General features: G+C 38.7%; 1 protein-coding gene across 2 annotated transcripts in view; it reads right to left on the reverse strand.

Annotated features, from left to right (window-relative positions):
- Positions 1 to 26856, reverse strand: part of Sel1l2 (sel-1 suppressor of lin-12-like 2 (C. elegans)) — a 102271-nt gene that overhangs the window by 37615 nt on the left and 37800 nt on the right. For both annotated transcript variants that reach the window (XM_013512281.1, XM_013512280.1), the window contains exons 3-5: positions 25697 to 25862; positions 13474 to 13576; positions 8399 to 8561 (exon numbers count right to left, since the gene is read on the reverse strand). In XM_013512281.1, the coding sequence (XP_013367735.1) occupies positions 8399 to 8561; positions 13474 to 13576; positions 25697 to 25823 (393 nt within the window). In that variant the 5' untranslated portion in view covers positions 25824 to 25862. The remainder of the gene's footprint in view (positions 1 to 8398; positions 8562 to 13473; positions 13577 to 25696; positions 25863 to 26856) is intronic.

The following is a 26856-nucleotide window of genomic DNA, read 5'->3' on the forward strand; positions in this document are numbered from 1 at the left end:
CATGTGAGCATCACAGTGAACAATTACTGTGCTTTGGTGGGCTGTGTTGCAAAGCTGTGATTTTAGTAAGTGATGTGTGTTAAATCCATTTTCAACTTATAAAAGTTGTAATATTTTCAACTTTTCATGGGTTTATTGGGATGTACCGCCTCTCAAATTCATTTCTTCCAGTACCTTTCTGTCATGAGTTACTCTCAATTTTTATCTGAACTACTGCAATACACTCCAGGCCTGTTCTCTTCTGTCCATTTTCCTTCTATCTATTGCTATTACCACTTCCATCTACCACTATCAAGCCATTAAATTTTTTCATCTAATTCGTGAGAAAGATGTGAGACCTTGTCGAATGTTTAAAATCAAATCAAAATTTATCAAGTGCTGACACTTCAATCAACTCAGCAAATGATTACTTTCTTAAATTTTTAATTATAGTTACAAGGCCAAAGAATTGTGTCACTTTTTAAATTAGGAAATTAACTGGAGAGTTCCTATTCCAAAATCATGCTAGCTCTCACTTGCGGATTTAAGTATAATTTGCATCATTTACATCTTACCTAAACTAATCCACATGCTGAAAAAAAACTTCTATGATTCTGCAAAGTTTTCATTAGTTTAAAAGGTTGCATTTTCAGGACAGTTAGCCACAAAGGCTGTTATTAGAAATGGAAGGCGCCTGCAATCCTGATACTCCTCTAATTCTTGTAATGTATTGTATATTTAAAATGGCTAAATTGGCTCTTTTTAAGGACATAGCCAAGATTAATTTTTTCTTTATTGCAAATCTTGGCAATTTTTGATCCTGCTGAAGTTAGACTGTGGTTCAGGTATGCAGAAACTTTGACAGTAAACATATACACTGACCTTTAAATAACAAAATGAAGGTACTGTTCTATTCAGTTGAGCTTATACTTTTATGACACTTTAACCAATACTGTACCATTTTACATGGAACCTAGTAAATTGTTTGATATGATTCTCCTAGAAAAATATGTGAGCCTCTGGAGTTGTGAAATGGATTCTGGGAATTAAAGTTCCATTAAACTGGGGACTGAAATGTTCCTCTGTATAAAACTCACTCTGAAAAGTAAGGCTAAAATGATTTTGTTTTACTAGCTCTGAACAACTAAACCACAGTCATACTTTACCTCTCTTTAGCAGAGAAATAACAGCGAGTAATTTTGAATTAATTCACTGGATGACTCAACTTTCACTTTAGTTTCATTTGTTTATGCTGCTTAAAGCATGCCAGGGCACTAGAGGAAGTCAAAAGGTGTTAGTTAGGGACTGTCATGCATTAAAACATGTGGATTGTTGTCAGCACCCTCTGATTCCTTTACACTTGGGCATTGTCACCTAACACCTTTGCAATCATCAGTTTTTAGTGTTGTCTTTTTTCTGAGTTAAGAGTGAGATGAAATGAAATGGATTATGAAATGATTAAACTTTAATGCAGTAAAGAGAAATGCTGTGAGTCAAAAAGAGAATTTACAAAATAGTGATGACAGCAGTGATACTTTCACTGATTTTAAAGGTCAAGGTCTGTAATTGGCTTGTTTTTAAGACTCCATTCTGGACTCAGCCATTGTGCCATGGTTTTTAAGGAAGTATTATAGGGGCTAGGATTTGAATAGAAAGAGTTAAGGATATTTTATTCTAGGTAAATTACTCAGATTCCACAATAACATTTTAAAAGTTGAATATTTCTCCTTTTGCTTTTTGGGTTAGAAATTACTGATACTAAAACTTAATACTAAAACTGAATTTTTTCAATAATACCATAGTGCTAATAACTTTAGTCTTTCTTTGGGAGGCTAAGGCAGAAAGATAGCAAGTTCAAGCCCAGCTGGGGCAATTTAGTGATTTAGTGAGACCCTGTCTCAAAATAAAAAATAAACAAAGGGTTGGGGATGTAACACAGCACAAAAGATTTGGGTTCAATCGCCAGGACTAGGAAAAAAAATATGGAGTCTTTGCCTCTCAGATAGTATTATTATAGAATCACAGAACATGATAAAATATGCAGTCACTCATAGCTTTCTCCTTTACATGTCAATTATGGTTATTTTACATGATAGGATAGGTTTTCTTATAACCCATAATAAAACTATTTTGAACTATGTAACCAAGGAAACGTATGCATCAAAGTTAAAGGTTTTTACAGCAAAGGTGATACATTCTCATGAACAGGACATTTTGAGAATAAAAACACAGAAAAGTATGCAAAAAAGAAATAGCACAAAATGCTACCAGTTAGAAACCACTATTAATTTCAATACTGAGGGTGTGAATGATCCATTTCTTGATCTGAAGCAAATGAGAGTTGATCTTACTTTCCTGTTTAGGAGAGGAAGAAATTCCCTGTTGAGAACAGTTTGCAATCTCAAGAAAAGAGTGAATCTAATTTTGAATTTCTTCTTGTAAGTGAGAATCAGAAATAAAAAAAGTATGACTTCACTACCTCCAGCTTGGCAAAACACAGTATCTTACAGGACGTCTTCCAGGACACAACCACTTGAACTCTCCTCAATTTGCACCATTTTTGTGAAGGCTCATAATAGTTCTCACTATTTGGAAAGTACAGATTCTTTGAAAATGTATTTGATGAACTGTTTTCATAATCTTAAATGTTTTTGTTGCCCTTATGAGGATTCCTTCAGTTTGTTTTTTTTGCAAGGTGAACCATTCAAAGTATATGAAAAGAAATGATTATGTCTTCTTTCCCCCATCCAGCTTGCCTTTGTATAATAGAGTGAAATTGCATTTCCCCCATCCCTTCAGTGCCATGGTATAAAACGAATTCTTATCTTTTTGTTTTTCTTTGTCAATTTGAGTCTCTACTAAATTTCTGACATTCTAGGTTCCTGTATTATATTTCGGCATTTCTGAATTCTGATTGTTTTGTCTTTTGTTCTCCTTCTGTCCTTCTATCTTCTCTTCCACTTCTTTCCCCTCTATCCTTCCTGTCTAGCCCATCTCTCATTCTATTCTAATATTATTTCTGTATTTCTAGCTTCTTTAACCACATTTTTGTTGCAACACTGTCCTCATGGTTTCCAGAAATATTTCTAACAGGCAAGATTCGTCTATCAGATTGTTATAAATAGCAGGAAAAGAAAGGTGGTCACCTGGCCAGCCCTTTCAGAGAGCTGTGGTCAGTATGAACTGTGGTCAGCCTGGACCCAAGAGTCAATCATTGAACTAAGCATTATTTATTGTGTCAAGTCTCTTTAATTATTCTTTGAATAAAGAAATAAACCAACCACAATAGGCCTTGCAATTGGAAACAGATTTTCCTATACTGATGACTGGGATCATAGTCAAAATATAGACTTGAATTCAGCTGTAGGGCTGGAGCAGAGGCCACTACTCATCCAGATGTTAACACTGTGCTTGTGAGTGGGGAATGTTGTGGGAAGGGGGTCTGAGGAATACAAGTGTCCAGGATGTTATGGAAGACCGAACAGAAGACTGGTCAGAGGGTTTTTACCAACCAATATTGTAGCATTTCAGTGCATCAATGAATAGGATGGCTGAATTTTGTATAACAGGTCAATGATAGCCTTTTGCCTTATAAGTTTGTTCTCATCCACATTCTGTCTTCTGGTCCTCCAAAAACATATACAGACAGGTATCCCCATTCTACAGATGAAGAGATTGAGACTCAGAGATGACAAATCAGAGAGGGCCAGTGTTGGAGCTGAGATGTACAGTAGGGACTGACAGAACTGTTGAGACTAAAATTGTTACACAACAGTATTCATTAATGTTCTTTCACATTTTATAAGGGCTCTTGCAGATATTATTCAGTTCTTACAGCAACTTTCTGAAAAATTGTGGGCATTATTATCAATCCTTTTTCAGTTCTGGGGAATCTGACATTTGGAGAAATAACTTCTTCAAGGATACTGAAATAATGAACAAAAGATGGACAAGCTAGCGGGTTGTGCATCTGGAGTCACTATGGTCAAACTTTCTCTTTTGGGAAATCTCATTGTTCTCTCTCAGCACCCTACCCTGAAGCGTGTAACTGCACATTTCCTAGACCGCTGTCCCAACAATGCCTGCTTTTCTCCAAAAATGTAGTGATGACAATACATGGTTAGTGGCTGTACATTCAGAGTTGTTCCCTCTGGCATTAGGTTAGCACTCAGCCAATTACACTCTTCCATCTGAGTCTCCTTAAAGCCAATGGCAAGAGACTGGGTTAGAGGGTTGTCTGGATCTCCAGTAACTGTGATACCCACAGTAATACTAACTAAACTTAACTACATTAACTAAAGTGACTACCAAATGTATTAACCACATGAAGCAGAGTTAAACTTTGACTTCAGTTCTAAATCCATGTGTTTTATGTTTTATTTGCATTAATTTGGAATGTCTCTTCTGAGACTAATGTTTTGACTTTGTAGCAAATGCTTTATTTAGATACAGACAAGTGACATATTTATCATTGCCTGTATCCAGTATTCTGGGCTGAATACAAATGTCGTTTCTTCCTTGAAGCATTCTTTACTTGCTCTAGGCAGAACTAGACTCTTTTCTACGCCTGTCTAATTTTTGCATGCTGAGACAAAATACCCAACACCCAAAGTTAAAGGAGGCAAGGTTCATTTTAACTCACAGTTTTTAAAGGTTTTAGTCCATAGTTGTCTGGCTCTAAGGCAGGGTGGCAGGGCAGAGGAACATCACAGAGGAAGTAAATTCATGGTGGGCAGAAGGCAGCAAAGCAGCAAAGTAGCAAAGAAACAGCATCAGCCCTCTTTCTCTCCCTTATATTCCATCCAGGCTACCCACCTTAGGCATCACACAATCTAATTCCAGCATCATACACCCTAGAACCAGACACCTGTGACAAGCCCCCTCCTATGACCACATGAGGCTTTGGGGAGACATTCCTCTCAAAGGAAAATCTTCTGCCTTTGCAATTTTGAGGCTGCAAAGGCTGGAGTCCTGCTGGTTCTTGTGATGTCCTCATGCCATCTTTTCTATTGTCCTGTTCCTTTTCATCAACCAAATTCTTCTGCTCTCCACCTTTGCAGTCCTCAAACTCAAAACATTTGAAGTCATTCTGTTAGGCTCTTTGCTCTTGATTTGCAAAATAATCTGGCTAATGCACCCCTACCCCCCAATAGCCATGCCACTGCCTCAACACTGCCTGAAATTTCTCCTGCAAGATGAATTAGTCCACTGCCCTTAATCTCAGTTTCAGGCAGTCAGTGGACAAGAGAAGACAGCAAACAAATTTTCTTCCAGGGCATAACACACATGATCTGGAGTCCAACAGTCAGTGCAGTTCTTCACAACAAAAACCTCTTCTACCTTGTTTTTACTAGCAGTATTTCTACCAGCATCCTGGTCTTCTGAGCTCAGACCAGAGTCTCCCTTCAACTACAAGTTAAATCCTCCTAGGGCTGCTTCTCTAGCCGGCATCTGAAAACTTTTCCAAAATCCTCCCACTAGTCACTTCCAATGGCTTCTGGAAACAAATGGTCAGGTATAGTCGCAGGAATGGCCCCACTTCTCAGTTCCAAAATGTCTTAGCTATTTTTCTCATTGCTGAGACAAAGTACCCAACACCCAAAGTTAGAGGAGAAAAGGTTTGTTTTGGCTTACACTTTATAGAGCTTTCAGTTCATAGTTAGCTGACTCTAAGGCAGGGTGACGTGGTAGAGGGACAGTTCATGCATGGCAAGCAGAAGGCTGCAGCAGCAAGTAGCAAAGCAGTGGAAGCAGCAAGCCTCCTTTCTAGCTCTTGTATTCCATCCAGGCTACCTGCCTTTTGGGTGGGTAGCACACCCAGAGTGGGACAAAAGCTAACATCACATCCTTAATCTCAGCATCCTATCCCCTCATTCGAACTCCCTCTGAAAAACCTCATCTATGACCACATGAGGCTTTGGGGGGACATCTGAATACGAGCCAGAAGCACATAAAATAGAGTTAAACTTTGACTTCAGCACTAAACCCATGTGTTTTATGTACTATTTGCATTAATTTGGAATTTCTCTTCTGAGAGTAATGCTTTGACTTTGAAGCACATGCTTTATTTAGAAACAGACAAGCAACATCTTTGGTATTACCTTTATCCAATATTCTAGACTGAATATAAATGTCATTTCTTCTTTGAAGTGTTCTTTACTTGCTCTAGGCAGAATTAATCAGATTCTTTTCTATGCCTACAGTACCTATACATGCCTTAATTATAGTGTAGTGGATATTGATTTAGTTAACTTATAAACCAACTTAAAAATAAAATACAAGTTCACTAGCTTGAAAAGGACTTAAATGATATCATTTTCAGTGGTTGAAATGATGAAAACATTTGTTTGTCTCAGAACTTTGTATTTTGGTTACCCAAATACAGAAATTAAAGGTTTAACAATTCGCATGTTCTATAATAACATTTACAAATCAGCTGATTGAGTTATTTCATATGTAACTGTGAGAAAAACTTTTTTGTGATAAAAGGGTAATCAATAACATAAGTTAACTAAGACGGTATGGATCTTTAAGTTGATGATGCTGATCTGTAGATATTTACATGGGAAGATATCTATGATAACTGTAATAAATAAAGAGCAAGTTAAAGAGCAGCAAGTATTATTTCATTTTTGTAAAAAATAATTCTATAAACTCATAAGAAAAATTCTAAAAGAATAATAGTGGAAGCACGGTAATAATAATATTATTTATATCTTCCTCTATCTAACTAAAGCTTTGTACCCTTTCCCATGCCCACCCTTCCTGGTATTGCCCTTTCATTATATGAGGGATTATCACATTACAGGTATGAAACTGAATGCCCTCACACATTATTTTAATCCTCACCATAACTTCATCAAGTTATTCATTAATTAATAACTTATCTAATTTATATTTCTGATCTCAGACACTGCCAAGTAGTAGAGATATACCAGTGAACCAGGCATAGTGCCCAATACTTTACCACTAGCTTCACTTTACAGATGATTGTTAGAGGGCCTCTCCATTCATCAGGGTTGTCTGAGCCAATGTCTTCTGGTTCAACTCAACATACAGATTCACAGGACCCCCATAGAGTGCATTTGTCTCAAGTCTATTGGGTGAATCAGGCACAAGAACCATGGTCCAGCAGGGCAGCATTAACCTTTCTTTCTGTGGGAGTCCTTAGAGCAGATCCTATAGTCCTCCAGGAGCCACTGTTTTGGAGCCCTCAGAAGGTGACTCAGATGCAAGATGTGAAAGCCTCCCTTCTGTAAAAGCCATATTCCCCATGCAATAACTCCATGAGTGTACTATACAGGGTCCCCATAGGAAGTATAACCACCTTTGGGTTTTATAGTTCATTACAAGGGTAAGTTGCCAGTCCGCAACTATTTCTATCATAACAAATGCTAGCTAAAAACATAGCATGTTATTCCTATCAGATTACCTAGGAACAGAGCTAGAGAGTGAACCAAAGGCCAAATTCTCATACAAAGGAAGGGGAAAACATTTTGTTAAGTAGCCTGTCCAATAAGAAAATGTCACAGTGGATTTAAACTTAGATGTGTCTGAGTCCAAAGCCTAGTTTCTGCACCTTATTGGAAGGTAACAAAAAAGGTTTCTGTGTAGAAAGCTTTTAGATAACTTTCCTTTCTTTTTTATAGTTTCCAAATTCTCAGGTTTTTTTTTTTTTTTTTTTGGTTAATGGGTATGAATTGCTTTTGTAACAATTTTTTTCATAAAAAGACTATAATAGCAATAAAACACGATTTGCTACAGCATTCAGTAGAAGTAGCCAGAAACAAAATGATATATGCACTTGAATTGTAATTAGGATGATATAAAGAGAGACATACAGAGAGGAAAGCCAAGTGAAAATACAAAGCAGACCTCAGAGTAGCTGAGTCAGAATGATTGGCTTGTGAAGGGCTTTTTTCTGTTTTCCAGATTTTCTACTAAATGGTTATGTTATTCATGGAATAAAATGAAATGCATTTGTTGAAATAGAAAGGGGAATATATTTAGGTATAACATTTGAAATGTAAAAATCAGACAAACCTAACACTCTAAGATAGTAGCTTAGTTTCATGTACCTTCTTATAGGGGAATACATTCTCTACAAATTTAACTATGTTAGGGGTTTAAAGGTCTCAAGTGATCTCAACACACACATGTGGATATGAAAGACAGGTAGATGCATTACGAGCAGTTCTGTTCTGCTGCTGAAAGTCACCCACAGAGCTAGAACAATTTATCCAGGCTCCTGCTGGGTCCCTGCCTTGACACCACAATTTCCATGCATTATGGTAACCTGCCTCTGTCTGGGTTCATGCAGTAAGGTGTGAATACTGTTGCTCAACTCTTTTATGTATTATTTGCCTGTACTTATTTCAGGATGTAGCTATATAAGGTTTTATTTTCTTTTACAACTCACGTTTTGGGCTTTATGTGATCCTTCCTTAGCCAAGAACTCATATAATTGGATAGCTGCTGTTATGTTTTGCAGGCCAAAATTTCCAAATAGCAAAGCGTCAGCCATTTTCTCCATGGCTTTCAAATTTCCCTTGTCAGCTGCTTTGGCAAAAAGTACGTAGGCTCTGTTTCAAGAATATAAAGTCAGAAGGTTGGTTTACAAAAGTAAATTTTCCTGCTCCTTGCTTCCTGTGACTTCTCTCTCAGAAGTAGGACTCAGGTGTCATTGAAGTTTCACTGAAGTCCATCACATCTCTGGGGTAGTATATTTCTTTCATCTCTAAATCAGTCCATGGTTATAATTTCAAAACACCTAACAAATATTGAACCCACAAAAAAGGAAAAATATATAGGATCCACCATGCTCTAAGCCTGTACACCAAGTAAAGTAAAAAATTGAGACAATGTTAAAATAGGGAACTCCCCCCATGCCCAGTCCCAATATTTACAAATATTTGATAAAATGAATTCTGAAAAATATAATAATAATAATCAAGCTTGCAGTGTCACATTTAGGAAGTTCCTATCATGAAAATGATAACATACTCATACTCGAAGATAATTTTCTAAAACAGGACCTATTCTTCAATAAAGCCATATGTACTGTTTGGAAAATGAAAAACAGAACAAATCTTTAATGGCTAGGGCTTTAGATTGTCATTGCCTGTGTTCAAATCCTGGCTCTACCATTTATTCAGTGAAGTTACTTAACCTCTCTATGCTTCCTTCACTATAAAATGGGGATAATAGTAACACCTACCTGAAGAGTTTCTGTGACAATTAAATGAGATAATCCCTGTGAAGTGCTTGGCAAAGTGCCTGGTACAGATTAAGCACTCAATAAATCTAGCTATTACTATTGGAACAATTATATTGGTTCTAAAGTTTTATAGCAGATAGTAATTGTTCTGAAATTAGGTGGTAAATTGATTTAGTCCTCCAGGAGCCACTGTCTTGGAGCCCTCAGAAGGTGACTCAAATGCAAGGAGATGCGAAAACTTCCCTTCTGTAAAAGCTACATTCCCCGTGCAACAACTCCATGAGTGTACCATACAGGGTCCCCACAAGAAGTACAACCCCTTTTGGGTTGAACATTTATCTGGAGTAGTATAGACTGGGCAAGAAAGGTTTCAGGCAGAGAGGTAGGCATTAGAGTTCTGGATATCAACATAGACTGTAGTGGAACAAAAATGGTGTGAAAATTTGATGATTAAAAATATAGATGTTGTAGGGTACCTTGCACTGTTTTTTTAGTCCAAATCAGTATTCACCTGGATCTTCTCTGGGTAACAAATAGTGATGGAGAATTTCACAAGGTCAAAATATGCATCAGAGACAGAAAGTACTTTGGGGATTTATTTTTACTTTTAGAACTTTCTTTTTTGGTAGTGGCAGGACCAGAAAGCATTAACCTCTATCCATGACCTTGACTCAAATACTCGAATATCGGAAAACATACACACACATTTGCTATTGCTTTCAACTCAGAATGATCAAGAGACTCAGTTTCATAGTCTATCCCTACTGATGCTAAAAGAAGCTGCCCTTTGGCAAAGGCTGGGGTAGTATAGACTGGGCAAGAAAGGTTTCAGGCAGAGAAGTAGGCATTAGAGTCCTGGATATCAACATAGACTGTAGTGGAACAAAAAGAGATAGAAATCCAAGAGATCAAAAAAGAAATGAGGGAGCTGGGGATTTAGCTCAGCAGCACAGTGCCTGCCTGGCAAGCGTGAGGTTGTGAGATCTATTCCCGGTACTGGAAAAACCAAACAAACAAACAAACAAAAAAAAAACAAAAAAGAAATGAACTAGTCAAGGCAAACTGATTTGGGAGGCTGGAAGGCAAATATTTGGCACCAATTAGGCATCAGGAAGAGAGCCTGGCGTTAGCTACAGAGCCCTTGAACTCTTCTGTCTCATAGATAGTAGCTGCTGCAACTGTCTAGTCCACTGGGATGAGAAGGGCACCAAGGACCAAGCCACAGAAGCTTGAGATGGGCTGTTGGGGCACCCCACATTGCATTCAGTATATCTGGTCTGTTCCTGGAGGGCAGCAATAGGCCACAAAAACCCTTGTAAGTGTCTTTGGTTCCACAGACCGGATGAGCACATAGCTTTCCTGTGAGAAGTGTTCAAGGTGAAGTAAGAGACACTACAAGCAGCTCCAGGACTGAAAAAAGTTGCGTCTGGTTAGGTGAGATTAAAATCTTGGCTGAAATACTCAAAAGGCAAAAAAAAAAAAAAAAAAAAAGTGGGAGAAAGTGGGCAACAGGGACAGATCATGTAAAATGTATGTGGCTCTCTGGACCATCTCTAAGGGCAGCGGATACTGATGTGGGTAGAAGGTGGACACATTAAAGCTGGGGAGGTCAGGCTAAATGCCTCTCTAGAACATCAGTAACTTGGCGTGCAGCAGCAGCTTAGCTCCGACCCTTCTTTGCTTATGATGAATGACTTTGCTTATGGGCCAGTCCCGGTTGTCACTGAGGATTCCTGACTACCTCAAATAAGTTGGTGATAATATTTTTAACAGCACTGACTTATTCAACAATGCTCCTATTCATATATAAGAATTTATATATTTATATATCCATATATATGAATATATATGACCCACATATATCTATATATAAGAATATATTCCATATGCATGAGTATATATGATAAGTGAATATATAAATAAAATAGTGAATTAATTAATTGGTCCAGAATGTGGATGTGGGTGAACCAAAAGGACTAGTATCATTCCTTTCTATGCCGTCCCATCCTGGAAACTAGCAAAGCAAGGCGGTAGGATAGAGAGACAAATGGGAATGAAATGATTCCCCTTTGGTCAGAAGGACACGCTTTCACTTTTCTTGCCACCTTCCCGAGTCTTAGATGCGTGCGACTATACAGGTGTGACTAGCTTAAGGCAAGAACATCTGTCCTTATAACACAAGGGGCTTTGCTCAGCTTCCCCTCAAACTCTTTGAATCTCCTGCTATGAGCACACTGGTTTCATTTCTCCATTGCTACAAACTCAGAGGATTCCAAAGAAAAGCTTTAGATACCCTCTACCCACAGATGTGTCTGTGCTGAGTGAAAGCAAGCCGCTGTTACTATTGGGCACAAACTGGTCAGGAGGGTCCAGCAAGAATAGCCTGGCAAAGAGGTCCCTGCACTGACAGATATGATTTGCATTAGGACTGTTTTTTTGGTTTTTTTTTTGTTTTTGTTTTTTTCCTTTCCTCCCTGTTCTTTAAGGCAAATAGGAAAACTCCCTTGTTAAGTGGATAGTCACTGGGACCTTCTAAGGGTTATTTTATGGGTTAGACCGAACCTTGCTGGACTACATGGAATGTACTAGCTGGCTACTCTGCTAGTGGCACAGCTTGTCTGAAATTTCAGGAACCATTCTCTTCTCAGAACTTCATTGTTCTCATCAAGTTTGGCCGGGTTGAAAAGTTTCTATTTTCACTCATGCATTCAGTGGGTGCTTTAGTGAAATGACTTCCTCAATAGGGTAAATGCTATTTTGGTGTCCGTTTCACTCCATCTTATCATGACCAAAACCAAGGCCGTTCAGTGAGAGGCCTGGGTTTGGCTGGGGATGTTTCTTTTGTTCTTGTAAAGAGCTGTGGATTCAACTTCCCCTGGAGGATATCTGCCTCACTTCCCTCCTCTTTTTAGTTGGTACTTGGACAAAGAATTAACACAGAGTAGGTATTTGATAATGGAAGTTGACGGTGTTTTAATCGTGATCACAATTGTGCATTCCTCTTCCTTTATACTTCCTCTTAGAATTTTAGGAGGGGATTTATGAATTCTGCTGTTCTGTCTAGGACTGGCTATCACAGTTCTGGGATGCTTCCTTTGGGCTGGTGTCCCTATTTTGTGCAACAAGAAGAGATGCCATCTTATTAGGTTTGGGGGCCTACCTCTGCTAGGTATAGTGGCTCAAAACACACAAACAACAAACACATCGTCTGATGACTGTGTGTCACACATTGCTCTAAGAGCTTGATTATACTATATTATTGAGGGCACAAAGATGTTTAGAAACTTTCCCAGAAGTACACAGCCAGTCAATGAGAGTTAGGATTTGATCCCAAGATCATAACTAGAGCCTTAAAGGGTAAACTGAAAGTTGTGCCCCTCCACTAGGGGGCGAGGAGAGAAGATATTTCTGTCTCCCTCTAGACAAGGTGGACAAGTAGAAAGAGAAGGAATGGGTGTGGAGTAAGACCATTTAGTCAGCTTGGTCGTCTCCCAGCTGTATTCTGTGGTCGCATCACTAAAATCTCAGTCTTGGTTTCCAACATTTTAAAGGGGGAAAATGAAGTACTTTTTATCTCCTAAGATCGATCTGGTGATAAAATGGAATCACACACATGAAAGTGCTTTGAAAACCATGAGGTACTGTACACAGGCTCAGTTAGATAGAATAAAACATGCTGAAACAGCCACTGTTCTAATTCAAATAACACATTTTACTTTGTTTAAAATATTCAACAAATTAAAGCTAAATCCATGCTTTTGCTTAAGCACTCAAAACAGTGCCTTGGGCTGGGGATTTAGCTCAGTGGCACAGCGCCTGCCTGGCAAGCACAAGGCTGTGAGTTCGATTCCCGGTACCAGAAAAAAACCAAAAAAACCAACAAAAAAATTCCAGTGTCTTGATTTTGCATTTCACATAATACAAAGGATCCCCAATCCCATAGGCAATTCTCTGATTTGTTTAGGATAGTAATTTAAACGCCCTTTGATCCTTTTAAAAACAAAAGAGTATAGGCAAATAAGTTTATTTGCCATCCCAATAAGCTTTTAATGATAAATTATATTTGAATTTTTTTTGGAAACAAGGTCTTGCTATGTATTCAGGCTGGCCTTGAACTCACTATTACGTAGCCCAGGATGGCGTCAAACTCACTGTGATTCTCCTGTCTCAACCTGTCCAGTGGTGGGATTATAGGTGTGCACCACCACACCCAGCTTTGAATTTTTTTTCTTAACCTGGAAATAAAATTTGGCTAAAGTAACTAGATCAAGACTTACTCCGCTTTTTGTTTTTGCCTTTTAGACTCCTGGAGAATCTTGATGCCCATCTGAAGTAGTTCATCTCCTTCATCTATGAAATTTTTCTTTACTTGCTCTTTCACTGTGTATGAAAAAATAAAGAAAAATTTAGAAAATTATTTGTTTTATATTTTTAAAATGTGCTGATATTCCACTAGCATTATTAGAGTTTTGTGTTTCTCTATTTTTTTTTTTTTTTAAGATCTGCATTTCAAAAGGATTGTTTGGTATTACTCTGTAGCTCAGGGGCATTTTGCAGTACATAAGGCAGAAGATACCTTAAAAAAAATAACTTCTGTTTTGTGGGAGGTCTGGTAAGTGGAATGCAGAGAGATATTTCTAAGGTCAGAAGGAGAGAAATGTTCCCAACCTCCAGGGTTCTGCAAGCAGAAGGCAGATGGCTTAGATCCAAAATGTCCCCCAAAAGACTAATGTTCAGAGGTTAGGCTTTTGGAAGTGATTGGATGGTGCAGGTACTATACTCATCAAGATTAATACAGTGAGGAGTTCATAGTGGAATGTACTGTTAGGAGGAGGGGCCTGGTTGGAGAGGACCAGTCCCTGGGACCATGACCTGGAAGGGTGTATTCTCTGCTTCTTTCTTTCTGCTTCCTAACTGCAATGATTTGAAGAGCTTTCCTCCTCCACGCCCTTTCACCATGACATTCTTACCTTGCGGCCAGCCTACTAGGGACTAAACCCACTGAAACCACGAGCCAAAATTAACCTCTCCTCCTTTTAGCTGCAGGTGTCAGAAATTCCTTCCCAGAGACGGGAAAGTGACTAATATACCTGCTGTACTCTATAAGCAAGATCTTAGGCACCAGGTCCTCAGTCCAGGATGTCAATGCTTCCTTTCTCTGGACATGTCTCATAAATCTCAGTGCCGTGAAGTTCCAAAAGAACATGAAGACATGGGCAACAGGCCTCTCCAAGATGAAGAGTGTGCATCTAGCAATGGAGGAGGTATTCTTTAAAATTTTCCTCGGCCTAGGATTTCTTGCCAGCCTTACAAACTTCTTCACACTTTAGTGAAGATACACAGTCTGCCAATAATAACTGGCCTTATAGGGGAGGAGCTCAGAATCAGCTTTATAGTATTTAAGGAAATATTAAGATCTAAAATTTTGTCCTGCTATAATAAACACGTTTAAGCATTTATATAACATTTTACAAATTTGAAGACATTGTCACCAGTTTATCAAGCCGGTTGGAAGAAAAATTAGAGTTATAGGTAGACCTCTCAACACACACACACACACACACACACACACACACACACACACACACTGCTTTTCAAGCTATCACAATGCCTCTTGAAGTTCATTATAACACTCAGTGAAATATCTGATCAGGAGAACAGAGCCTGAAGTTATTTCAAAGGAAAGGCATTCGGGATCTGATGCCTCATTAACAAGACCACAAAGAACTTTAAGTGATTCTTATTTTTCTTTCTCCTGACAGGCTATCAGAGTTGTCTGCTCGCTTTTGTAAGTTAAAAAAATGTAATTTAAAAGCCAATTTAAAATTATTTTCAATGCTTCAAGTTATTCAATCAATTTAGAAATATCAGACATTTTAGCATCTAATCTCTGCTGTGAGTTATATGTTATATATACTCATGATTAAAAGGGGAAAAATAATGGGAAAAACCTAGTAATCTGTGTGTGGAATAGTAATTGATCCTACTATCATGCTTTCAGAAGTGTGAGAATAAATTTTGAAAGTTTGACTCTCTATGAATATACATATGAGAAATGATTTACCATTGCAAATTCCTAGCTATGGCTTTACTTTTATACATAGTTTTTTGTCTTGCTCTTTATTTATTTATGTTTTGGTTTTCCAAATACATTGAATTATATATATTTTTTTACTATAAGAAAACTCAATTGTCAGGTAAACTTATCCTGATAATTCTTTAATTACTTTGGTATAGTTTGATAATTACCAAATTTGGGGAAAGCAGTCAGGAAATGTTTTGAGATCATTCTGGATTTGACCGAACGGCCCTTCCTGAGTCTGGAGTTCTCTGAATGGTCAGCTTCTGGATCTCTGTTCTGCTTGGAGAAGAGCTGGAGCCTTACTTGAGGAAAGTGTGAGGGAATGTATCTCAGGAATGAAAGAGTGAGGAATAATCGTACCAGGGGTCTATTTAAGGTGTCAGCAAACACAGAAAATACTCCAATGAGATGAGTTTATATTTCATTGTTTGTCAGTGATACATTTTGTAGAAAGCTCTTAATGTTTTGTGACTTTCTTTTTTTTTTTTGGTTTTTCTCCGGTACTGGGAACCGAACTCACAACCTTACGCATGCCAGGCAGGCGCTTTTGCCACTGAGCTAAATCCCCAGCCCCTGTTTTGTGACTTTCTCATTATCATTACTTTATCTTGCTTAAATGCTGTTATGGCTTGAATTATGTCCCCCCCCCCCAAATCCATTGTGTTGAAGTCCCAATCCTCAGTATTTTAGAACATAATTTTATTTAGAGATAAGGTCTTTAAACAGATGATGGCCATGCAAGATAGCTTATAGGGGGCCCATTGTCCTCCTCAACAGTGTAATCTGACCTGAATAAATTCTTGTCTTTATGCTTATCCTTGCCTGACTCACTTCCCTCATCACTCAGACGTAATACCCGACACCCACAATTTAAAAGAAGAGAGGTCTGTTTTGTTTTGTGGATATACTCCCTGGTTGACTGGCTCCAAGGCAAAAAACAAAACAGAACCATGATAAATGGGTCTGGTGGAGTAAAGCTGCTCACATCCTGGCAGCCAGGACACAGAACGAAGGGAGGAGTGGGGGAGGGAGGGAAACCTCTCCAGGTCACACCGCCCGTGACCCAGCTTTAACAGGCCTCGCTTCCTACAAGCATGCTTCACTGCTGAACTCATCCGTGGGGGAGTACAGTGCCCCCACAACCCAGTCACTTTCTATAGCCTCACCTCTGAGCATGAGAGAGTTTGGGAGGACGTTCTAGATCTAAATCCTAACACCTAGTAAATTATTTTTACCGCTTGTATCGGCATTCTGCCTGTCTCACAAGGCAGAGATTAAGTTAAAAATGAGGCCTTTGGAATGGGCTCCTAATCTAACATTACTGGTGTCTGTATAAGAAGGGGAAGACACCTGAGAAAATCCATGGGAGGATATGGGCTCCACGAAGGCCAAGTAAAGGTTTTCCAATGTCTTGACCTTGGACTTTTGGCCTTCACAACTGTGAGAAAAATAAATGGTTTCTGTTCAGTTATTCAATGTATGATATTTTGTTATGACATCTCAAGGACACCAATTGAGATTATCTCTCTGGAATTTACGGGGAAAAGTATCCGCCTCTTCTTTCTCTGGGAAGAGATACACCAAACTCAGTCTCCCATTAGATCAAGAACTGTTTTCTAAATGTTGAAGGGGTTTAATTTCCCATGGGCTTTCAGCTTGTCCAAGTGCTAGACATCTGACTGTCAGACAGCTGGATGCCCAAGTAGCTCACCCCGACAGAGCTCACTTTTCATGATTATGCTCTAAGTAGGCAGGACAGCAGGTAGGCTTTCTGTGTCTAGCAAGCCCTGGATGCAGTTCACCTTTCTATAGGATGATGGGAGCACTGGACTCTGTGATTTCTCTTGCTGAACCTTCACTTGTGAAGTTTCCTAATGAAGTGCATTTCTTTATTCGTACTGCTGTCGTGGTGGAATTAAGGAAGAATTTTCTTGTTCATTAACCACTTACCAGTCCAATTATTTAAATACAAATATGTGCTCCCCGAGTGGCACCCAGAGCAAACTGTTAAGTGGTTAATGTCTAGAAGCAAGTCTTTGGAACAGAAGGACGCACTTGCTTGTTTCAGACATTAATGAGAAAGGGAGTGTGGAGGACAACTTGTTCTCTGTCTTTTATTCATTGATTTATTCATTTAATCGGCTATGTATCGAACACCTACAATGTCTTAGACACAGCTCTGCGTATTGTGATTAGTAAGGTGATGGAGACACTGTCTCAGCCTGTCAGGAAAGACAGACTTGTTCATATCATATCGCAGTGCTGGGTTTTAGGCACCGTATAAGCACAAAAGGACTCTGCAAGCAACAGAAACATCATCTGATTAATTTAAGCCAAAGAAACTTCTTGGGAGACTGTTGAATGCTATAGAATCAAAGGGCAGAGGCAAATCCAAGGCATTTACAGAGGCAGAGAGACAAATGCTTCTATGGGATGGACTGGCACTCTATCCTTTCAGGACCTTTCCCTCTCTGCCACAGACTCCACAGAGTAAGTCTAACGAGAAACAAAGGGAGCAAAGGGGCAGGAAGTTGGCTCTGATCAGGGAATTAGTTTAAGAGTTGGAAGTTATATCGGTGCAATAGCTCTGCCTGTGTCTGGTAAGTGGCTGGGGAGAAGTGGAGACACAGATGATGGAAACTGAGTAGGTGGAGGGAAAAAGGCGAGGTCTTCAGCATGCTATTTAACCCCAGGGCTGCTAGTGGTGGCCTGTAGCCATTCATTAGCCAAGGTGGGACTCTACCAGCCCAGCCTTCTTGCCTATGGCAGGAAACATTTCTCTAGTGTGTCCTCCACTACAAAAACTCTAACTTCTAAAAGACTAGCTGTGTTTCTTTGCCCTATCCTGCATTCTTTATTTTATTTGTTTATTTAGTCTTTTTGAGACAGGGTCTTGCTATGCAGTTCAGACTGGCCTTGAGCCCACTTTGTAGCCCAGGCTGGTCTGGAACTGGCAGCGATTCTCCTGCCTCAGCCTCCCAAGTGCTGGGATTACAGGCATGTGCCACCACACCTAGGTTTATCCTAGCCCACACCACCACCCCATTCCTTTTGCAGTACTGGAGACTGAAGCCAGGGGCGATGTATCACTGAGCTGTATCCCCAGGCATTTTTATTTTGAGACATGGTCTTATCAGATTACCCACGATGAGTTCAGACTTATGATCCTCCTGCCTCAGCCTCCCCAAGACTAGCATTACAGGTATGAGGCACAACACCCAGGTTGCTCACTCCCTTTAATGTTTCACCATAAAATCTGAAACCTTAGCTTTCAAATTGAAAATAAATATATAAATAGTCTCTAAATCAACCAGCAAAATAAGGGCAAAAAGAACAATGAATTAATTATTTTGAATCTTGTTATATTTATACCACATACTATATAAAGGACCATTGCTAACAGAAGGAATTCACAAATGAGCCAGGAGATGAATATGTTTGAGTCTGACTAAAAATCAGGTGCATTCAGAAAATAATACAAAAAGATAAAAATGGGAATTTCTTTCCCCCTGCAGCAGTCTTCCTACACAGATTATTGTATCCTTTTCACCATAATTTCAATTGTATCTACTATAAACCAACTTCAGCTTCTGATTTTCAGAATATTGCCTCAGAAGAATGGTTCACATTTGCCCTTATGTGTGCCAGGGAGATATAACTCTGGGTAAGGAGGGAGGATAATGATTCATTACTAAAAATAACAATCCATCGAAGAAAGAATGACTCAGCAGGGTTTAGTCAGATAAAGCTACAATCTACTCAGACACTCTTGAATAAGAGCACAGATATTTGCAGTAATCAAGTTTATTTCCACTGTCTCCAGATCATTATTGTCAAACATAAATCTCTCCAGCGATATTGCTAGGAAATGGTAGACAAATTGTGTTACGAGTAGAAAAAGATTTTCTCTCCAAATAGCTAACTGAGCAAACCTGAAATAACAGGAATTCTGACTTACAAAGATTTAATTTACGGTCTAAAACTCTCACCAAAAATTTTTTTTTGTAAAACAAATGAAGAATCAATAACAATGTACATTATGTCATAGTAGGAGCTAGCATTTACAAAGCACGTAGGTACCAAGGCATTTTCAGTATTTATACTGAGTTTTCTTCCTGAGTGTAACAGGAAGGGACTATTGTCATTCTTATTTGACAAATGGGGTGATATGGGCAGAGAGAGGTTAAGTATCCTGCCCAAGGTCTCACTATATGGTATAGGCTGGCCTGGAACTCACCATGGAGCCCAAGCTGGCCTTGAACTCATATTCATACTCCTGCCTCAGCCTCCTGAGTGCTGGGATTACAGGCTTGTGCTACCATGCCTGGTGCTGCAAAAACAATTTTGATGGTCATCTTAGGCATTGCAGATTTTAAAGTATTAGTTGGGATCTTCCAACTTTGTAATTTACTGGCTTCTCCATTTACCTCAATTACCATCTTTCTGGCTCCTTATTTTTACTCTCTGCCTATTTTTTTTTTTTTTTTTTTGGTACTGGGAATTGAACTCAGGACCTTGCGCTTGCCAGGCAGGCACTGTGCCTCTGAGCTATGTCACCAGCCCTCTCTGCCTACTTCTTGTCCCATTTTTGCTTTCACTGTTTCAAAAATAAAATGACTAAATTCTTCTCCCTAGTTCTGTAGGACAATTTCTCTCTACCCTTAAAAGCTTGGCATCAGCTGAGACAAGGAGGTAGTGTTTACCTGCTTATGTCCGCAGATGTTTATTAAGGCAGCTTCCTAACAAAGGCATGTGTACTGTAACAGTAAGCAGAAATTTCATAACTTCATCACACATTGGTTTTTGTCTGCTTGATCCATAGGTAAATATAATTCCAGTGGTTTATCATGGATGCTAGGCTCTAAATTTGACCCCATCTTGCTAACTTCTCTAACAGGAAGTTAGGCAAAAAATCAGAAGGCAATGAATTGGTTAAAGTAATAAAAAGTTTGGAATAATAGTCTAAAATGAGTACAGTGAATTTTTTGTTTTTGTGGTAATGGGGATCAAACCTATAGACTCATGCATGCTAAGCATGTGTTCTACCACTGAGCTACATGCACAACCCATCCCTGTTCAATAGGCATAAATCTTACACATAGATTAAAACACTTAGGTGAGGCCTGGTGGTATAGCTTAGTGGTAGAGCATTTGCCTAGCATGTGCAAGGCCCTGAGTTTGCTTCCACATGTTGAAACCCTCCTCCCTTCTGCTGGAAAACAAAAACAAAAAGTTTTAAGATGAACACATAAGGATCAGGAGATTCATGGCTCAGTGGTCAATTTTATGTGTCACTCTGGCTTGGCTACAGTCCTCAATTAATCGGTCAAACACTAATCTAGTTGTTGCGCTGAAGGTATTTTGTACATGTGATTAAAATCTGTAATGGAAAAGAGATTATCTTATATTATCTGAGTTGGCCTGATTCAATCTTTGCGAGGCCTCAAGAATGGCACTGAGCTTGGGGGAGGGAGAGTACTTGTGGACAGTGGCTTCAGCTCACACTGAGGATTCCAGCCTGCTTTTCCTACAGGCTGTCTTTTTTTTTTTTTTTTTTTTTTTTATTTTAAGGATAAAAGGAGGGAAACATTAACAGACATACAACATTTTACAACATATCACAAGCACAATACAGACAATACAGAGTTACAAACAAAGTGGTAGGGAATTAACAATGGTGGTTGTATTACATATTGATATCTTCAGATTTGGGATTTGCCCATCCAGGCCCCAGCCATGTAAGCCAATACCCTCTCCCCAATAAATCCTTTAATATATAACTATCTCCTACTGTAACAGATCTGCTTCCTAGGGGAAAATGTTTTCAATAGAACTCCCTCTCTTCCTAATCTCTTTATCCCCTCTGCCTCCATAAACACTCCCTCCTCTCTTCAGCTCATATAAATGAACATGCAGAACATTATGGTCTGTCAGAAAAGTAAAATTGTCTGTCTGAAAAGAACATGCAGGTCTGACCCTAGGAGGTCTAGGTCCAGCTTTCTTTGGATGAGAGAGGAGAGGAGCCAAGAGATATCCTACAGAGGAAAGCCGCACTCTGGGGCAGACCCCTCCGAAGCACACTGTCTCATTGTATGCTGTTTTCTTCTCACAAGAGCCCTTTGCACACCTGAGAACAGAAGACAGAGATGCAACAAAGGCATCTTTATCTTCTTCAAGCTGAGTTTGAATAAACCTCTTTCCTTCCATTAAATTCTGTCTCCCAAGTCTTTTGGGGAGTAGAAAGTGGTCCAAATGTTGAGGTCTAGCAGCATTACATTTTTTTTAATTACCCTTGGTTGAACCATGACTTATCCACTGATTTACTGCTCTTAAGTGAGAAAAGGTTTCAATTTGCCTTGCATTCATTCTTATTGTGATTTGGTGCCAAAAAGAAGTAACAGGATCTTAGAGACAATATGCTCAAGCCACAGTGCTCACAGGCAGGCAAAAGTGGAACCATATACTGCATGGGGCAGTCCATGGCAGAATTGTTATGCTTGCTCCAGCTACCATAATTTAACAGGACTAACACTAAGATCACTGTTGGGAATGATTGCGGTTCAATGTAAGTTTATGAGAAGGAGCTGTCTTGACTATCACAGGCTGCCTTGTATGATACGGTGAACTCGCTGACAAGTATTGAAATTGGAGCTGATGTCATCTTCCAGGAAAACCTGAAGTTCCTTAGACTGGATGACCTCTTAAATTCCCATTTTCCCCTAAAGTTCTTTAATTTTACTTTTACTAATTGTACTTCTATTGTTTGCCTGAAAAAGTTCTTCATCTTAGCTGCCAACACCTGATCTGCCCTGTCTGCAAGGCTAGTTTGTTGAGTGTCTTCTGGTTGCTGGTCCAGATTCTCCACATCCTGTTCTCTGTCCTGGGACTCAAACTGCTGTGGAGTGCATCAGTGGATTCTCTTCGTCTCCAGCTTCTTGGTTGAAAGGCACCAGCAGGAGGCATGAAGGGTAGACAGAGGATGACAGAGGAGTGTTCATTCCGGGGCTTCCCAGTCAGGGTCTCTGCACCTGGCATTGTTCTTTGATCTAAGGTCACATTCTATGTTGGTGTCTTCTCCATATACCGCTTGCTTCCTTTCTCAGCATTGCAGTAGCCACTACTGCCCTGCAGTCCTTCAGGACCTCAGGGTGATGATGCTTTTCTTGTTACCAGCCTGGGGCAGCTTTGTGGTGTTCTTACATCCTGTCTACACCTTTCAAAAAAAGTCCCCTTTCAAGCTTTTTTCAAAAGACTCAATTTAAATATGCCATTTGCTTCCTGATAAAATCTTCCTATACTTTAAGTAGTCAGTATTTCCAACTCCAATCTAGAGACAACTCTTCAACTGAGCAGTGAACCAACTTTTTAGGGTAAATATAGGAGATTACAAAATTAGATTTCAAAATCTTTGTCATAGTAGGAGTCTCAGAAAAAACAATAAGACTAGAATCAGTGTCCTTCCTGCCTGTAATCTTTCCCTCTGTAATCCCAGAGTTCTCAATTTCTATCTATTGTTCTTATTAGCAGTGATCACTTTTCCATGTTTATGTCTGTCTGAAGGACATGTTTTCTAAGTTACATAAGTCTCTTTGAATGGATATTATGACTTATATGAAAACAGTTCTCAAATGTCCTTGGAAGTACATTCAATAGGCAGCAGTGATTAATGTGTGCTCAATTCCTGAAGGTCTGGAAGACAGTAAGACATTTGTTTGACATCTTACATTTGACAATTAGAAATGTGAATTTTGAAATCTACTGCATACACTATAACTGCTAGTTTTAAAATAAAAATGTCCTCAATTTCTTGCCATCATATATGGTCTCTTAAAACCTTCAAATACATTTGGTGTTCAAGAAATTACAGTGTATTTATCCCATAGTTCAGTATTTCCCCAAGATCCTTTTTAGAAGACTGGAATTATAGTTTCTTCATATCGTTGGTTTGTTTTTTGTGAGATGCATATAGCATAGTGGCTAGCAGCTGGAGGGCATTGACTTCAGAAGATCCGAGTTCCCATTCCTGTTTCCCTAGGAAATAGCTTTGTGATGTTGTGCACATTACCTTATTTCTCTGTGCTTCTGGTTTCTCATCTATAGGATACAGACAATAGCAACCTATCTGAAGTTGGATAAACACTAAATACAGAAAATGGTCAATTACAGTTATCTTACTACTATATCTGGTACTGCATTATATATGATTATTAGAGCATAGCCACTTCCATATAAGGTAAAGAGACCTCATTTGAAGGGTGACATTATTTTTTTAAATAGCAGGATCTCTCTCAAATACCCCGTGCCTACCTTATTAACCAGGGCTTTTCATTTCTGCTATCCAACCTATTTACTGATGTCCATCCACAACACACAGAATGCTTGAAGCTAGTTGGATATGCTTTAGGACACATGTGTGCATTCTGTTCCCACCTATGGCACACTTACAAAGGGTCATGAGGATTTGCTCCCAAATCTTCTTATACCAGTTGCAGTGTTACTATAATTACAGAATTTAACTGAGCAAAATGTAAACTGATTACATATAAGTACAAAAAGAGTCTATGACTGTAATGTAATTTAAGTACTCTAGGAAAATTTGATAATAAAGAGCCATGAAAATTATCCAGGTAATTGTGAGTGAAACATTTTTCTTTGGGGAGAAAGTCTGTAAAAATCTGGCAGGATTCTGCACAAGATTTTCCTGATGTCTTTGGCTCTCACTCCATTAGAAACTAGAGCTGGGAAAGCACAGAGGATGCAGTTTGGGTGTGGTTTATACTTGAAAAGCCGATCCACAGAACTATGCTAAATAAAAGGCAGGTGATGTTTCTATATCAAAGAATTTCCAAATAAATGTTTCAGTGTGTGATTTAGATTTAAAATGAGTTTAGATATGTATATTTTATAATACTATTAAAACTGATATTCTTTCTCAATTTCTTTGCCAAGGAAGTTTTGTGCTCTATTTAAATAAGAAATTAATAAAATGGAATTTCATACATATCTATTAGGAAAGAGAAAATTTTCCTCCCTTAAACTTAAATCAAATGTTGAAAATGATTCTTCAAATTCATAATTGAACACAAATTAAATTCTGCACACAGACTCTGTGGAGACATTATATTTTCTGGAATCTTTTTACTTGCAGAGAAATCTAACAACTAATCAAGTGTGTTTTTATTAGGGCGTCTTAGATTGCTAGAGTAGGAAAAAGGAATGCTATATTCATTTTGATTTTCTTTAAAATCTTAAGGTTTTTATCAGTACAAAAGCTGACAAATGTTTTATACACATAATCCTGGAGACTTTTTCCCCCATGAGATATGATTAATAACCTTGCTTATTATTAGTAGTACAAATTCAAAATCTAAATGGGGCCAGAAGCTGACAAAATATAATGCTTTTGTTTGTATAAATGTTTGACTCTATCCTAAGACTTCTTGTAAAGCAGCTGTGGTGGATTGACACCTGGTGGTCAACTTGTAACACCCAGTTGAACTGAACCAGCATAGTGCTAGATGTGGGAGGCCCACTTGAGGTTTGTTGCTGGCAGCCTAAGAGGCAGAACTGGAGAACAGGAAAAGTTGTTGGGAGGCTGTTAGGGAGCTGCTGATTTTCTTGGCCTATTCTGCTGGAGGACCTTGTCATGCTGGCTTTCCTGATGAACTTGGCTGTTCTTGGAGGAGCAGCTTGGGTCCTCGTTGAGGCTGAGAATGGCTACGGTTCACTTTGGAGGAGCTCTGGTCCTCACTTTGATCATTGCTTCCTGGCTCTGGAGGGGAAGATGGTGCACTGCTCAGTCTCCTGGAGAAGCTTGTCACATTGGCTTTCCTGATGGGAACTCAACTTTCCTCAACATTGGAGGAGTTTAGGATCCATTATTGCTGAGTATGTCTGTGGTACTTTTGCGGGGAGCTCTAGTTCTTGCTTTGAGCATGGCTTCCTGGATCCAGGGCAGATGCCTCAGCCTGCTAGCACAGATTGTTCATCCTGCTGGCACAGACTTTCTAGCTTCTACAACTGACCTTTGGGCCTTCCCACCACAGATCTGTGAGGCCTGCATGAGACATTGTCATGGGCTCTATGTGTGATTTAGATTTCTCTAAATCTAGGACTCCAGTTGGACTCATGGGAGGCATTGTTGTGGGCTCTAGGTCTTCAGCTGGACTCATGCAGGACACTGCTGTGGGATCCAGGCACTCAGCTGGATTCTTTGGTCTTTAGTTTATGGACAGATTTCCTGCATTCTGTTTTTGTGAATGATTTTTTTGGTGACTATTATAAATAATCCTATAAAATGTGCCCTGCATTATATTGTTCATCTTGTTAAACCCCAAACTACAATAGCAGCTGTAAAATGTACTTTTAGATTACCTGAAGTCATTTTAAATTTGCATGTGAAAGAGTATTCTACTTACAGTGATTTTTAGTTCTCTTTGGGAGTTCTCTATTTTCAATTCCTCTTATTTTTAATTTGCGTTGCTTTTTTCTTTTTAAGAGATTTTCTTTTGTATTGATTACTTCACTCGATTTTCTCTGTTCCATTATATGTGATAAAAATTGTTTGTTTTCATTCACTGATACCTGTAAAAAAAGACTTTTGTTAATGTATAGCTTTTAAGAAATGAAAGAGAAAAATTTATGTTTGGCAAAAAATACACTTAATGCAATTACTCCAATTCTTGCTTTTTTCAAATATAAATGACAGCTTAACTAATTTACTCTTCCTCTAGTTAGTTGTCATGGTAATCTCAATTGTGTGAGCTAAAGAGAAAAGGAAAGATGTTGACACTGTCTTTCATGTTACAACAAATTTATAATTAATTGTGCTTGTCTATTTAAAAGAGTAAAAACATGTTTTCTTGAAGTATTTTTCAGAAATTATACAATTAATCTATTATAAATAGGGTGATGAGTTTCAGAGTTGCTTTTTAGTAGTAGAAAATAATGCAGAGCTCTAATGAAGAGAGAAATGCAGAGCTCATTTAGTAATGCAGAGCTCTAATGAAGAGAGAAAACTAAAAAGCTTTGTGGAGGTAAATATTCACAATTTACATATATACATAATTTACACATATATTTTGCAAGATAAATTTTTTCTTTCTCAGTACTTTTAAAGTGTCAAGGCTTGTTCTTCCTTCTTTTTCTCAGTATCCCTCTCTCTTATCAGTTTCTGGAATGTTCCAGTCCTGTCTACATAGTACCAAAGATAACAGATCAGTGACCCAGGGGCCAGAGCTTGTGGAAACTTGTGAAAAGTTTTGAGATACAATTCGCATACCAAAAACTAACAAACTTAACATATACAATTCAGTAGTCTTTGTAATATTCACAGATATGTGCCTCACCAATTTTAGAACATTCTTATAACCTTAAGAAGAAATCACAAATCCTTCACATATCATCTACCCTATATTTCCATCCCACTCCTCTCAGCCCCAAGCATCCACTAAGCTAAGCTATGTTTTGTCTTTACAGATTGCCCTACTCTGAATTTTCAGAGGAATGGAGTCTTACAGTATCTTCCTCCCTTCCCTTCCCTTCCCTTCCCTTCCCTTCCCTTCCCTTCCCTTCCCTT

This window comes from Chinchilla lanigera, unplaced genomic scaffold (assembly GCF_000276665.1).
Source record: "Chinchilla lanigera isolate Chin_1 unplaced genomic scaffold, ChiLan1.0 scaffold00014, whole genome shotgun sequence".
NCBI classification, from domain to species: domain Eukaryota; kingdom Metazoa; phylum Chordata; class Mammalia; order Rodentia; family Chinchillidae; genus Chinchilla; species Chinchilla lanigera.